Source organism: Mustela putorius, unplaced genomic scaffold (genome assembly GCF_011764305.1).
Source record: "Mustela putorius furo isolate JIRA1106 unplaced genomic scaffold, ASM1176430v1.1 tig00003949_pilon_pilon_pilon, whole genome shotgun sequence".
NCBI lineage: Eukaryota > Metazoa > Chordata > Mammalia > Carnivora > Mustelidae > Mustela > Mustela putorius.
This window is the reverse complement of record NW_025422093.1, coordinates 893,487-908,619: the sequence shown is the minus strand read 5'-3', so window position 1 is coordinate 908,619 and position 15,133 is coordinate 893,487. Positions and strand designations below refer to the sequence as shown.

At 33.4% G+C, this 15,133-nt stretch overlaps 2 protein-coding genes across 4 annotated transcripts in view; one reads left to right on the top strand and one right to left on the bottom strand.

Moving 5' to 3' along the window:
• LRRTM3 (leucine rich repeat transmembrane neuronal 3) overlaps positions 1 to 14,868 on the top strand; it is a 174,250-nt gene extending 159,382 nt beyond the window's left edge. The window contains exon 3 of the mRNA XM_004777822.3: positions 7,644 to 14,868. Within this exon, the coding sequence (XP_004777879.1) occupies positions 7,644 to 7,853 (210 nt within the window). The 3' untranslated portion in view covers positions 7,854 to 14,868. The remainder of the gene's footprint in view (positions 1 to 7,643) is intronic.
• CTNNA3 (catenin alpha 3) overlaps positions 1 to 15,133 on the bottom strand; it is a 1,821,555-nt gene that overhangs the window by 1,180,361 nt on the left and 626,061 nt on the right. The gene's annotated exons all lie outside the window — the stretch shown is intronic.

Here is a 15,133-nt window from a genome sequence, read left to right as displayed (position 1 = left end):
TCTTTCACCAGTCACTTCTGCAGCAGGACCAAACACTGCCATTTGCTGTTTGAAATGCTGAATGCAATGAGTGATGTTCATTCACTCACAGATTTATACAAACTATATTGGAAAATATCAGACACTGTATAACCATTATAAGATCCTTAAGTGGACTATTGCAAATACAATTTCCAGGGAGGGTTGAGGGGAGTTGGGAGGAAAACAAGGAGATTGTTTTTAAACAATTAAAAATTAGCAACTGCACCTCATTGCATAACAATATGAAGAAACAGATTTGGAAACAGCATCAAGATCAGTAGGGCCTTTACGTCATAGTCTCAATTTGGGTCCCATCACTTAACCTGGCAATGGTGCCAATTTAGCAGGCATTGGGCTGTACAGAAAGACTTACATGTAAATGAAAACAGTTTGGGGCATTTTGCTTTGCCTCAGTAGAAGAGAAACTGGTATTACAAAAATAAAACAGAGGTTAACACAGAAGGATCCTGAGCAGAGTCCATTACCGGGAGAGCTAATTTGGCAGGTGAACCAAACTCTCAGAGATGATGGGGTGTGTTTCTAGGGAGCACTGAAGAGTTTGAAAAATTCAGGTGTGAAAGGTATTAAAGGACAATATTCTGAAATTTATAGGAGGAAAACCACCAAATTAAGAATTATTTTATTAATAATATTGTTTAAAAATTATGTATTTCAACTTTATAACTAATATTTATATAATAAAATACAATGTGTTAATGTTTTAAAGTAAAATTAATTTTAAAATTTTAAATAATTAAAAAATAAAAAAGGATCTTATTATTACATTATAATGCCACACTCATCATTAGTGTGGATTTTTGAAAATTCATTGTAGCTCTCTACCTCTGTCCGAGGATCATAATGGCCTGGTCTTCACGTCATTAGACTACAGCGTATTTTCTTAGCCATGTAGTTCCCATAAAGCCCAGTTATCCTGGAATGAAATTTCTTAATTCCTTCCCAACTACCTAAATACCCTTTACTCTACTACTTCATTCACTCATGTATTCATTCATCAGTGCTTGCTATGTTAAAGGAATCATGTGAAACAATATAAGCCATACAGAAATGTGGTTAATCATAGATTTTTGCGCTCAGGAAGGTTATGGTCTAATATAAGATAAAATATATGCACAAATAAAAGCCACAGGAGACGCAACTTCAAAATATACATACCATTAAAGTATTGTGGGCAGTTCCCTGACAATTCAAGGAAGAGAGAGAGGAAGAACAAGAATGAATAAATGAGTAAGACAGAAATGACAATTGGGGAAAAAAGAAAACTCTCTTCTTCTATGGAGTCCTCCCTCTTCCATGTGCTAATAAGCATGTTAGAATGGTTTATGCTCCATCCAGAAGCCTTGAGGACAAGCACTTGTTTTATCTTCAGCATCTAGCTCACAACACCAGGCCTAGGGAAGGCATTCAGCAAAGCTTTATTGAAACAAATAAATTAATGTGTGAATTCTTCTGTTTGGTTTTATAGACACTAATGTGAACTTATGAAAATCAATGCATATACAGTCAACCCCCATTTATTTCTTGTTGCAAAACTGGAATAGAAAGAAACTGTTTTGTAAAGGCAAAATACATTCAGAAGTGGCAACATCATTTAAATATTTAAGATGTATTTTTTAAATTACAAAGATAAAGGGACCTGTATTTTATAAGATTCTCCCCATTGCTTAGAAGGAGTGGGGACACTACCAAGATTCCAAATTGGCACAATACACATAAAACTCAGAATTTGCTTTCTTTTTACTCTAAATGCATTTTGGTGTAAGCAATATTATGACCTTTCAAATGAAATTCTATTTTTTTTCAGTTTGTGATTTCACCATTCAGAAGTTCAGTATAATGTATTTTGACACAAAAGGCACTGGAAGAATTATCATCTTCCTGAATATAATGGTCTTTTTCACATTATTCTCAAGTTCCAGATACCTAAAAATTTTCAAAATCATATTGAGTCCCTGCCTTATTATCCTATACTTTTGATCTCAGGATAGCAATTGTTACTTGATTTTTAAATTTATTTATTTTATTTTTTTTGGAGAGAGAGAGTGTATGTGTAACCAGGAAGGGGCAGAAGGAGAGGGAGAGAGAGAATCTGAAGCAGGCTCCACACCCAGCATGAAGCACACTGCAGGGCTCCGATCTCTCAACCCTGAGATCATGACCTGAGCTAAAATCAAGAGTGAGATGCTTAACTGACTGAGCCACCCAGGCACCCCAGCAATTGTTACTTTGGTTGGCAACTTTGCTCTTCAAAAGTACCAAAATTGGGTATCAAAGTCTGGATTACATGTAATAATTTAAAAGTATAAAAAATTGTTTTTATTTTTTAACTTGTAATAATTTAAAAGTATAAAAATTGTTTTTATTTTTTAACTTGAAAGGTAACATGAATTCAGGCTTGTAATCAAGTACTTCATGAAAAAAATTCAAATAAATTATTAGTAGAATCAAGATAATTAAAATTAATGATCTGACAGTGTGTTGTACTCACAGGAATTAACTATTAGAATGCTAAAGAGTTCCAAGAGATAGACTGTTCTTCAAACAGATAAATCGGTTTCAAAGTAAAACATATTATCTCTGCGGAAGAGTCTATAAAAGTAAATATTAAATCACTTCTCAACAAAATAGACTCTTGGCAATAAATCTGGAAAATAACATTATTTCCAAACAAGAAAGATGGCTGGTTTGTTAGGCACCCATAAAGGATGAATGACATAATTAGTAGAATCAGCAAATCAGAGCACAGTATGTATATACATACAAATATACATATACATACGTACACACACACACACACACACACAAAATCCTTATACGTAGACTATGATCACTTGTCTCCCAAATCACCCCATCCATTATCTCCCTTCACTCTCTTACATAATTTATTTCCCCCAGATTTTGCCAAAGAGCAGAATTTTTGTCTTATTCATGTTAGTTTCTCACTTCCCCACTCCTGTTCTCCCCAGCAACTACCTATAACCATTTTTATATACAGAAAGAAATAAAACAAGTATTATTTAATATAAAACAAAATAATCATACTACAGATTGACTAAGGTTTCTAATTTTTTGCACCTTTTGTTAAAAAGAGAAACTTGACAAATGGAAAAATTTCTACCCACTTCCAAGACAACACAGAAATTTCACTTTGAAATTCCTGAAAGTCTCCCTAAACAGTTCTACACATATTTGTATCTGGGAGTATATGTAAAGTTCCTGTCCCAATCCAGAATGATTTTCAGATTAGACTTCTTTCAGTTTGCATTAACCAATATGAACTTAAGCAGAAAGCTCTGATTTTGAGCTATTACCATCTACCCACATCACAAATCCCTGATAAACTGTTTACTTCCTGAGGACCATATGTGCACAGCAGTATCAAAAAGCTATGGTGTAGCACAGGAAATCAGTGTTCTCCCTACTGGATAGATAAAGTGATAAATGAGCAGTAAAGCACAGAGATTAAGAAGTTAGGCAACTATTGCAACTTACCAGGTACGTGATTTTAGGCTAACGACAGAAATTAAGTCTTAGTTTTCTCAATGGTAAAATAGGGATTACTCTATTTACCTCACAGCAGCCTTTGGGAGGCTTAAGTAAGATGACCCAAGTCCAGGATGCAGCATGGTTCCTAGCACACAGTAAATGTTCAGTGAAACATAATGAATGATGTTAAGAAGGAAGATGCTAGGGGCGCCTGGGTGGCTGAGTGGGTTAAGCCGCTGCCTTCGGCTCAGGTCATGATCTCAGGGTCCTGGAATTGAGTCCCACATCGGGCTCTCTGCTCAGCAGGGAGCCTGCTTCCCTTCCTCTCTCTCTGCCTGCCTCTCTGCCTACTTGTGATCTTTCTCTGTCAAATAAATAAATAAAATCTTAAAAAAAAAAAAAAGAAGGAAGATGCTAGAAACACGTTCAGGTAGTCGTTGACCAAGAGATGGAACAAATGACCACAGCTACTCAGATAGCTAGAAAGAGAAACCAGAAATCATAAATAAATTGAGATAGAACCTGAGGAAACAGCCAGGCAGGCTTTGACACTCTCCCAAGGGAACTAAGCTGCAGTGATAATGAGACTTGTTCACCCTATTTCTCATCATATAATATTTCCATTTTATCACTTGCCTCAGTATTTAGAAACCAAAATAGCAATTAGTAATAAAATTTTCAAGATGGGAATCAAGCCAGTAGGGAAGATATTTTCCATTGTTTCTTGATATTGCTCAAATGATACCAAAGATCTTTGTTTCTATTTTGACTGTAAGTAAAACTACCAGCCTATACACAAAGCTCATGTTTAGTAGGACGGAAACAAATGTTAAACCACCCCATATACACATCAACTTGCACATACCTTAGCAAAACCCAAGGCTAGTCTTAAAAGTCAGCTTATGTACATAAACAGCAGAGGCTTTAAGATGAGCAAGAATAAGGTCATTAGTAAGTGCATTTTGAAAAAAACTAAAACACTTCCTTAAATAAATATATATTTGGGGGGGTACCTGGGTGGCTCAATTGGTTAAGCATCCGACTTTGGCTCAAGTCATGATCTCAGAGTCCAGGGATCGAGTCCCACATCAGGCTACCTGCTCAGGGGTGAGCCTGCTTCTACCTCTCCTGCCACCCTGCTTATGCTCTCCCTCTCTCTCTCAAATAAACAAAATCTTTAATAAATAAATAAATAAACAAATAAACAAGTAAATAGGAGTGCCTGGGTGAATCAGTTTGTTAACATCCAACTCCTGATTTCAGCTCAGATCATTGTCTCAGAGTGCTAAGATTGAGCCCCATGAGGAGTCAGCTTGGGATTCTTTCTCCCCTCCCCCTGTGTATTCTCTTTCTAAAAATAAACAAAATCTTTTTTAAAAATATTTTATTATATTTTATTTATTTATTATATATTTAATATAATATATTTTTATTTATATATATTTATAATATATTATATTTTAAATAAATATATATTTATATATTTTATAAATATATATACACACATATATATATGTATATATAACATATATATATATAACAAATACAAATTTGTTATTTGTTATTTGAGGTTGTCCAAAACTTATGTATCACCAAAATTTGTATTTTTCATACCTGATTTAAATGATTTTAAAATCATAAGTAGTTGACTACAAGATTATATATATGTGTGTGTGTATTTACGTTTATGGAAATATACTGTGTATATATGTACATCACTATATGTATATATTCATAAATATACATGTGAATATATCTAATGTTAACTCTTAGACTTTCAAAATCATTTAAGTTAATGAGAAAATCCATGAGGTTATATTCAGATATGGCTAGCTGCTTAAATTCTATTCACTATGTTATTTTCTTGATATTAAGACATCATTAACTTTAATAGTCATTTTCAACTGTACAGAAGAAAATATATGTTAAACATTCATACTGATATTAAGAACTATAACAATTTCAGAAATATTAAAATGTGAAAAATATGACTTGGTTTGAAAAAGTGTAACTAGGGGGTTAGGTATTTTAAAATAAGGCACATTAAAAAAAAGAAAAAGAAAGAAACTTTAAAGAAAATATGTATGAATTTTTAAATGAATAATGAGAGCTAACTGATATGGTACAAATTAGGACTTGCACTCTGGATACCAGCTGCCTATAGATATTAAATCAAGCAAGAAATTGTGCGTGTGTGCTGCACACATACACATATAATAAATATGTCATGATTTATTATTTTTCATGAATTGTCACCATAGAAAGTACAAATAATTCACAGTAGAGTTAATTCCAAGTAAGCCAGGAAGCAGAAGTTTCCATGACAAATAAGAACAACAGATATATGACCCATAACACATTTACAGAGCATTGATTTCCCAGAGGCTAATGTAAAACTCATGTACCAAGAAACAGTTCTATTTTCATATTCTCCTATAACTCAAATCCATTCATGCTGCACAATTACTTTTGCATAATAATATATTTTAGTTATCTGAGTATTTCTTCAGCAACAGCAGGAATTCTTATTTTAAAATGAGCGCCTTTATGATCTTTCAATCTTCTTGACCATTTTTTAAAGTGTACAATGTCTTCAAATTTTTTGTATGCTTCAAAATTTTTTTCAAAAATTTTTTTAAATCCACATAAATAGGAAGAATTGCTGAGGAATTTAATTTGATGAATTAGGTTACATTTCTGTCTCCAAGGACTAAACCCTACACATTTGATACATTGAAATGTTCATATTAAAAATAGGCAATAATCTCAAAACAAGTGAATTCTTTTGTTTAAGAGAAAACAACAAAATAAAGGCTCAACTGACTTTTACTGGAGAAAAAAAATAAATGGAGAGAAGGGTAGGATGGAAAGAGAACTAGCCACGAGGGTTCTTAAGCATGGAGAAAAGGATAAACAACAATTAACTAACAAAAGAACAAAAACTAGACATTTATTTTTCTTAGCTTTAGGCTCTAATCTCTTCTGAGATCAGAAAGGAATTTAGTCTGATATGCTCAAACAGAAATATATTTTATCCATTCACAAAACAAGAATGGCAGAAGTTTTTATCCAAGGCAGTTCAACAACATGAATTAGTAGCTAGGATATTAAAAAGAGATCGGAGCTGGTTTCCTCAATTCTGTCTACTTCTTAGAACAAGTTTTTATTTCACTGAAAAAAATGGAAATAATCCCTAGATTTTGACATCTAATCACATTTCAGACTACACTTTGTCTGCAATATGTATGTTTCCCTTCTGCTCACAGTGGTCACTCTGATTTTTTTCTTGGATCTTTCCGATTTGCTTTCTTTCATTAAGCTGCAATTTGCAAAGGAGTCCCTTCCTCAGTTTTATCACTAGTTTCTTCAAACTAGCACCATTTTTGTTGTTTTTTACACCTTCATAGGAGCCCTTAGGTTCTTCCTTAGGAGTTCCCTAAGCCTAAATTTTAGATATACGGACTAAACTACAGACATTAATGTTTCAAAAAATTTTCACAGTGAAATAGATATTAAGTAATTATTGAGTAAGAAGAGCCAAAATGACTTGCCTGGACAATTCTCTTTCTGCAACGGTTCTCAAAATGTGGTGTGTAGATTAACAGCATGGGCATCATATGGGAACTTGTAAGAAATGCAGATTCCAGGCCCTATACCAGACCTACTGAACCAGAAACTCAAGGGAGTGGGAGATTGGAGATAAAGAAGGAAGAGGGGATTTTTACGCATGATAAGGTTTGAGAACTACTGTTCTGTTGTATTCCAACATGAGACATAACCAAGTAACACTTTCCTTAGTTCTCAAACCACAATTCTACCTAGTGAGGAAAAGCATTTTCTGACTTTTTCAATAAAGCTTGTAGGATTTTCAGAACCATTCAGCCTACTCTTTACCTGATAATTTTAGTTAAGCATTAACCACTCCATCCCAGGATTTAAAACTGTTGCATTGTACTTAGCCGCAGAGAATAAGGGGCATTAGTAGGATAGCCTGGGGGCACTTGACTCACAGATTTAACCAGAGGTAATCAGGCCCATACTTCACAGTCAAATCTTGCCCCCAAAGTGGTTTGTCATTTTATAACTGATTTTTCTCATGTCATTTTTTTCCCCAGATACCTTTATCAATGAATGTGTCAACCTTTCTGGCATACGACCAGCCCACAATAAGTTACTGTGGGGTGCATCATGAACTTCTCTCTCATAAGTCCTTTGAAACGAATGCACAGGAAGATACGATGGAATCACACCTAGAGACTGAGCTGGACCTGAGCACAATCACAACAGCTGGCCAAATCAGTGACCATAAACAGCAGCTGACTTAACTGAGCTAATTGGTAGCCAAGGGTTGCCACCAAACTTTGTAACCTCAAGGACAAAATGAGGAAGATTTGTTCATTGTGGACTCTAAAAGCAAAACACAACAAAAATCCCCTGTTAAACAAAAATCCAAGATTTATTCATGAAATAAAGAAGACATGAATTGTTTCAAGTCTACACTTTGTAATTAGCTAAGTTGTGCAGTATTTTTTTGACTTAAACAGAGTATGACCCTGAAAAAAGAAAAAGAATCTTTTTTTCAAAACTCATCCTACCTACCTGTAAAAACTGTACAGAGCTAATGTATTTTTCATATTGTAAAGTTTCAATTATAGAAACAACTGGTATGTACAGTACCATAATTTAATTACATTTTACTTTACAAACTTTACACATTTCAGTTTCTAAAATTTTAAATTAACAAAATATTATTTCTTGTGTTATTCAGAGTTACTCAGTTTTGTAGGGACTGTTTTGTTACTGCTTTTGTGCCCAGAAACCTTGACTCTAAAATTCTGTGCTGTGCGAAACATGCACGATTTTTATCATGCTTACTGCGTAGAATTTTATCTACTTCTTCCAGAAATAATACATTAACCAAAAAGGATTTAATTATTGAGACTTGTAAGAAGTTCTTCAATTACATAGGCAGGTTTTTCTTATAAATGAAAAAAAAAAAAAATCAAAGATTTTTTTTTAACACTTCTCAGACTTAACTGTTGCCTTGAATTACAGCCTAGTTTCTAAGCAGTGAAATGTAATGATAAAGAGGGACATTTTAACAACATATTTTTGAATGAATTGACTCATTATTTCATTCTTTTGAGTAACCCATTGTTAAGGGTAGGGGGAAGCATGGACAAAACATCACTGGAAACAAAGGCCGTAACCACAGCAACAGACTTTGATACTCTTAAAAGGTGCAGCTGCCAGTGACAAAGAAAAACTTGTTACATCTCATTATTTTCAGGCCAAGGTGGGAAGGATAGAGCATAATAATTGTACAGTAGCTGGTTTTCTCCTAATTAACCTAAAGTGGTTTACCTAAAAATAACCATCAGTCAGTGCAAAATGTGCCTGGTTTTTAAAACAACTTTTCATTTAGAATTGTGAGGCTATATTTGGGAACATCTCAAAGGAAGTATGTGAAATTTTTCACTTTGTGCGCTACATCAATTCTCTTCTGGGGAAGAAATCAAAACTTTGAAAGCTCATTCCATATAGATATCAGCCATGGTGGAGAACTTTATAACTCAAACTGTAAACATCCTTAATATGTTCTAAATTGTTTATATTGCCATCCATAATGAGATTCACCTCTAAATTATCTGGAAAATAACCCAGAGTAATTTGAAGCCACCCCAGATCATATATTGATTATGTAATTGTATTATAAAGTAAATTTAAATGAAATTCTGAAAACCAACTTTTCAGAGGATGAAATAATCAACTTGTTTCTGCTGTTTGCTTGACACAGATTATTGTTTGAAACTGTTGTTATTTTATCTCTGGTATTCACACATTCTATTGTGTGTTTTTAATATAAAACTAGAAGTTTCAATTGCTGTTGCACTAGGAGAAACGCTTTTTTTATGTTGTCATTTTGTATTCACAACATCAAAAATAGGCTGAGCAAATGTCAATCCAAAAGGGTCAAACACAATCAAAAGTAATGAAGAAAAGAATTTGTCAAAAACAGCATCAAACTTTCAATTTATTTCTTCCAAAGAAGTTATATCTACAAACGTCTAGTCTTATGCTGATTTTTCATGTCAAATTGAAGAGCAGCTTAAAGAAGAATGAACTGAAAAAATGTACAGCAAATTTTTGTTGGAAAATATACACTCAGAAAAAAAATTGGAAGAAGCACACTCTCTTACTAATTTAAGTGAAACTTAATGTCTATCAACTATTTAGCAAACCAGATTTTGTAACATATTTTGCATAAATTGTTTGCTATTCAAAATTTTTTGTCATGTTACATCTAATCTTAATGTTTATTTTTTTCTGATTTCTAATTTCTTTGCAATATATCATTGTCAGTATTCTTAATCCTCTACATTGAGGTTTTGTTTTGCACAGTTAGCAAATTTATAGAGGATTAATTATAAGCCATTATTGTGGGCCTGAAATTGGATGCAAAATTTTATTTATTATATAAACCAAAATGTCATTTGCAATTTTTTTCTTCTTAGAAGTTGTCCTTGCAAAGATTCAAACATTTTTAATTCACATAAATAAGCATTTTATATCTATTTCCAGACATTTTCAAATTGATATATAATTTTTAGAAATACAAGGTTCCACGGAGCTTCACAAATATGTGCTCTTAACATCCTGAAGCAAACTTTCTTTCCTAAACATTTTAAATTCATCTAAGATAAATATAAGTAGAAGCAGTCATCTTAGAACCACAGCTCTGTGCATCTGAAGACTTAATACAGTACGAACCAAATAAACTAAAAATTTTGAATTTCTCATATTTTAAATTCAACCCAAAGGATCTTTTACAAGAAAAAGAAGAAGAAGAAGATGATTCTGGTTTATTTGTTTGCGTAATTTTTATTCTGCCATTTCAGGGTCTTGTGGGTTGGTGGAAAAGGAAGTGAAAACCTATTAGAGGAAACTATGTCTGGAATCTTTATCACACATTTGCAATTTATATATTTGTGTCTAAAATCCTTAATTATAACCTATCTTTTTCAGCATTCATGAATCTCTGATTTCCTCTTTCTAACCACCCTGCCCCCAGGTCTCCCTGCCTGTCTTCTACTGCTCATTCATTTAAATAACAGGAATGTTGATGTGTTTGGAGTTGAAAAGTGCAGTTTGACCCAGCATGGTTACAGTATAGCAGTAGCTGCAACAAATGATACATTTGTGCAGCATTTTGAGGTTTACAAACCACATTTTACATAAATTATTTCGTTTTGTCTTCAAAACCACCCTATGAAGACAAATTAATCTCAGAAAAGTAGTGACTTACCCAAGAACACAAGGCTAATAATTGGTGGAACTAAACCATTCTCCAAGTTCAGAGCCTTTTAGTTTTTCCGCTGTATTAAAAGCCTCCTCTCCAATTAGAGCCAGAGAATTTCCAGAGATAATGAACAGAATGAAAAAAGAAAAAAGTTTGTCATGTTGTTTAATCCCAATTTAACTCAGTTCTTCTATCTGTATAGTATATGAGCTAAATGAACTCTTTCTGTGTGCTACTCTGGGCTCTCACATTAAAACTCTTTGTTCAAAAAGAACAGGAAGTCATAGATTTCTTAACATATTATATCATTTGTAAATGTGAAGATGAGTTGCTTCCAAGAAGTGGATATATGTAGACCCAAGGTACGGACATAAAATGAAGAAACACAAGGAAAGAAACCAAAGACCATCTAAATTGAGATTGTGTGGGTTATAAAACAGATCCACAGTGCGAGGTTCAACACATGTTCAACACATGTTCAACGGAACACATGCTCAATTCAGAGCTAATTGGGAAGACCTTTATAATTTTTCTTTTTTTTTTCCCCTTATTTTGTCTCAGAGAGAGTACTTCTTAAATTGTGATTTTTTTTTAAAATTCTGCATTCTTATACTTTTCCTAATAGAGAATAACTTTCTCTATTCCTCCTACAAAAAATGAAATGTAATTTATCCAAACTGATGTATAGATGCCAAAACATATGGTGACAGGCAAACAAAATTTTATTGATCTCATTTTTATCAAGTGTCTATCCCTACTCCCTCCTGAATGTTCCAGAAAATCATAAATGACACAGATTTTAATGTAAATTACATTTTTAGGAGGAAAGAAAACTTGTCTACATTCAACATTCAAGATAAATTTCATAATCCTATCTGAAATCATATCAGGCTCCACAAAGTCCTTGGAAATAGCAATATCTCTTTGCAAAAATATTTTCTAAAATAAAACCTCTGTATATGGTAGTAAAGACATATATTTCATTTTGTCTACTTCTGACTAGAAGACAGATACCATCTCTCAAACTAAACATTCAAAATAAGAATCTAAAAGCATGATGATGCAAACTATTAGTATGCTAAAAGAAAGAAAATCAGATGAATGGGGTAGATGGCAGCACACGAAGGAAAAAGTGGTGGGACTAAGAGAAATCTGGCCTCAGGAGAAAGGGTGAGAAATCTCTAAAGCAGATACAGTAATATCTTATACTGACATACCTCTTAATGGTTTAACCCTGGGTAATAGTATAACAACTTCCTAACATGTAAAAAGTCCCAAGGTCTAGATGGATTGGTTATGCAGTAAGAACACAGATGCACTGGTCTTTCAGTAGGAGCTTCTAACTATTGATATGACCTTCTCAATGCACCACAACTGTCCCTAACTAGAGAGATACCAAGGGCAGGAAATCCAGGATCTGTGCTTTCAAAACTCTTGACATACCCACAAGGGTAGAGTAGACTGACAATCAACAATCACGCTTCATTTTACTATCAACTCTAATGGAGAAGAAACACTTAAAAAAATACCAAAGTAGTGATGGGTTATTTTTAAAGTTCTCTCATGACTTGCATTATGATTTTATTGTCAGACAGGAGGCTTCTTATGTTCAACATTTTCTAATTCAGAGTAATATTTATGTTTTTAAAAGTCTATAGCTGATTATTTACCTTTCTTTTAAGAACAGTGACCTGAAAGCAACAGAGTGCCTCAGCTGTCTAGGATTTAGAAAACTCTTGAGTTTCTTCCTGTTCTTTCCTGAACATTTATAGATTTCATTTTATATGTGTTTCTTACTGAAAAGCTAAGTGAAAATAGGTTTTGTATAAATCAAATAATATTTCAAAGGCATCAAGGGACCTTGTGATAAGGATCCTTGAAGTAAATCCTTTTTTGTTTTCTAATCTGAAACACTGTCCACTAATTTATATTTTGTAAGCTGACTGCAGTATATCTTGTGTTACATAATGCAGCACTCTTGTACTGTATGGCCTTGAAGGTTCTGTGATGCAGTCTTTGCCTCAGGCTGTATAAAATGAAGGACTGACACTAGGTTTTGAGCAAGTGTATAGACACTGGAGTGTGATCATTTTCACTTATTGAGTTTACCTGGATTCATGTGAAAAATAGTACTAAGATAACATGGATGGATAAAGTTGACATTTTTTTTTCTATTTATTGGTTTAAACTTGTGCTACCTATCATATCTTCTGTTACTATTAAGAGCAAATCCCTGGGCACCTGGCTGGCTTAGTCAGTAGAGCATGACACTCTTGATCTTGGGGTTGTGAGTTCAAGCCCCACACTGGATGTAGAGCCTACTTAAGGAAAAAAAAAAGATCAAATCCTTTGGGTCTGTACTAAATTTACTGAATCAGAATCTCTGGAGCTAATAATCTCTGATGCATGCTAAGTTTTGCAAAATGCTGTTCAAATGAACTTACTTTCACTAAATCATTCAATTGCTTTTTACTATAGTCTAAAATTATTAATTCTTGTGCTTTCTTGTGCCAATGTGATCCTAGTTTGCTAAGCCTGGCTGAACATTTTTCCTGACTAGAGGAATGTGAAACAAAGAACAACTATACATAAAATGATCAGGTTGTTTCTTGACATATTGTGCTGTTTATAAATTTTGTTCCCCATTAGTTTTTTCAACACAAATATCTGAAAACAGTCTTAAATCAGCTGGGTTATTCACTTAACTAAAACTTATTATTTGCTCCCATGGATAATAATATAATAGCTGAAAGCTAGAGGTGGGGAAAGAGAAAAGAATTGATTTATGGTGTATTAGCACTGTACTGTCTTCATCTCATTTTCAAACCATCTTAGGAAAGAGGTATGATGACCATTTTAAAGAAGAGGAAAATAAGGATCATGGTAGTTTAATAATTTGCCAAACCTCATACAAGAGAGTCAGATATTCAAATCCAGTTCATCAGACTCTAGGGATGTGCTTCTATCACCTTAGAGGCACTGTTTTCAGAAGTGAAAAGAGACCATAATCAATATAATTAGGCATATATATTATAATAGTGAATGTGAAGACAGCAGAGAAAGAATACACCTTCCTATTCTTAAACAGAAAAAATTGCCTAAACTATTTCACACTATGTAGAGATTTCCTTCAATATCCTGTCAGTAACTTAATAGAAAAAAATGTTCATGACTTTCTTGAAATTTTATACATTGTTTCCTAAAAGAAGTAGACGATTAAAAGAAAAATCCTTCAAATGATACTCCCAAATACTCATGTTGTATTTTCATTTCCAATTTCCTATATAATATAATCTTCAACTGGCAAAAAAACAAAGGTTGTCCATTGAAGCAAAACCTCTATAGTCAAAAAGCAACCACGTGCAAATGACAATACAAAGATCAATAATCTATAGTCATATAATGTTAACTGGCAATGATATAGCTTGGGTTGCAGGATATTTCCTATGAATAATTTTATGTGAGATTTTTTAAAGAGAATTTTTACTTACACAAATGATGTGTATAATGGGAACACACCACATAAAGAAGGCAAGAGATAACTTTATAATAACATAGACCCTGCTTGTTCTATTACTCAAAATATAGTATACAGTCTAAATAAAAAATAATTTTCTTTGTTAAGACAATGCAAATGTTTTCATCATTGTGTGCAGGTAACCAAATAAATTTTTTATGTTTACCTTTGAATTCACTCTTCAGGTAAATCTGCCTTGGTCTCACTGTTAAATGATTTTTTAGGCAGATTCTTGATTCCATTAGTGTCTCCAGGAGATTTTTATTAAACATTAGACTAATAGCCTCTTTTCTTTCTCCCTGAACTTGCACAAGACCAAGGTAATATAATTCAGAAACTGGGTTAGCATTTTACTCTATCACACTACCTGAACATGTGGGATTCATATAAAATACATTTGTCCTTGGTTATCCATGTGGATTCAAGAGCCAATGGAATATTCCCTAAACCACATTTTTACTAAAAACCACCACTACTAAACCTGTGATAAAAGTATGCTTGGGACGCCTGGGTGGCTCAGTTGGTTGGACGACTGCCTTCGGCTCAGGTCATGATCCCGGAGTCCCGGGATCGAGTCCCGCATCAGGCTCCCAGCTCCATGGGAAGTCTGCTTCACTCTCTGACCTTCTCCTAGCTCATGCTCTCTCTCACTGTTTCTCTCTCAAATAAATAAATAAAATCTTTAAAAAAAAATTTAAAAAAAAAAGTATGCTATACATTTAAAACAATAAATCCAGAGAGAAAGAAACTCTCATATCTTGAATCTAATATCATGTTACATGTTCATT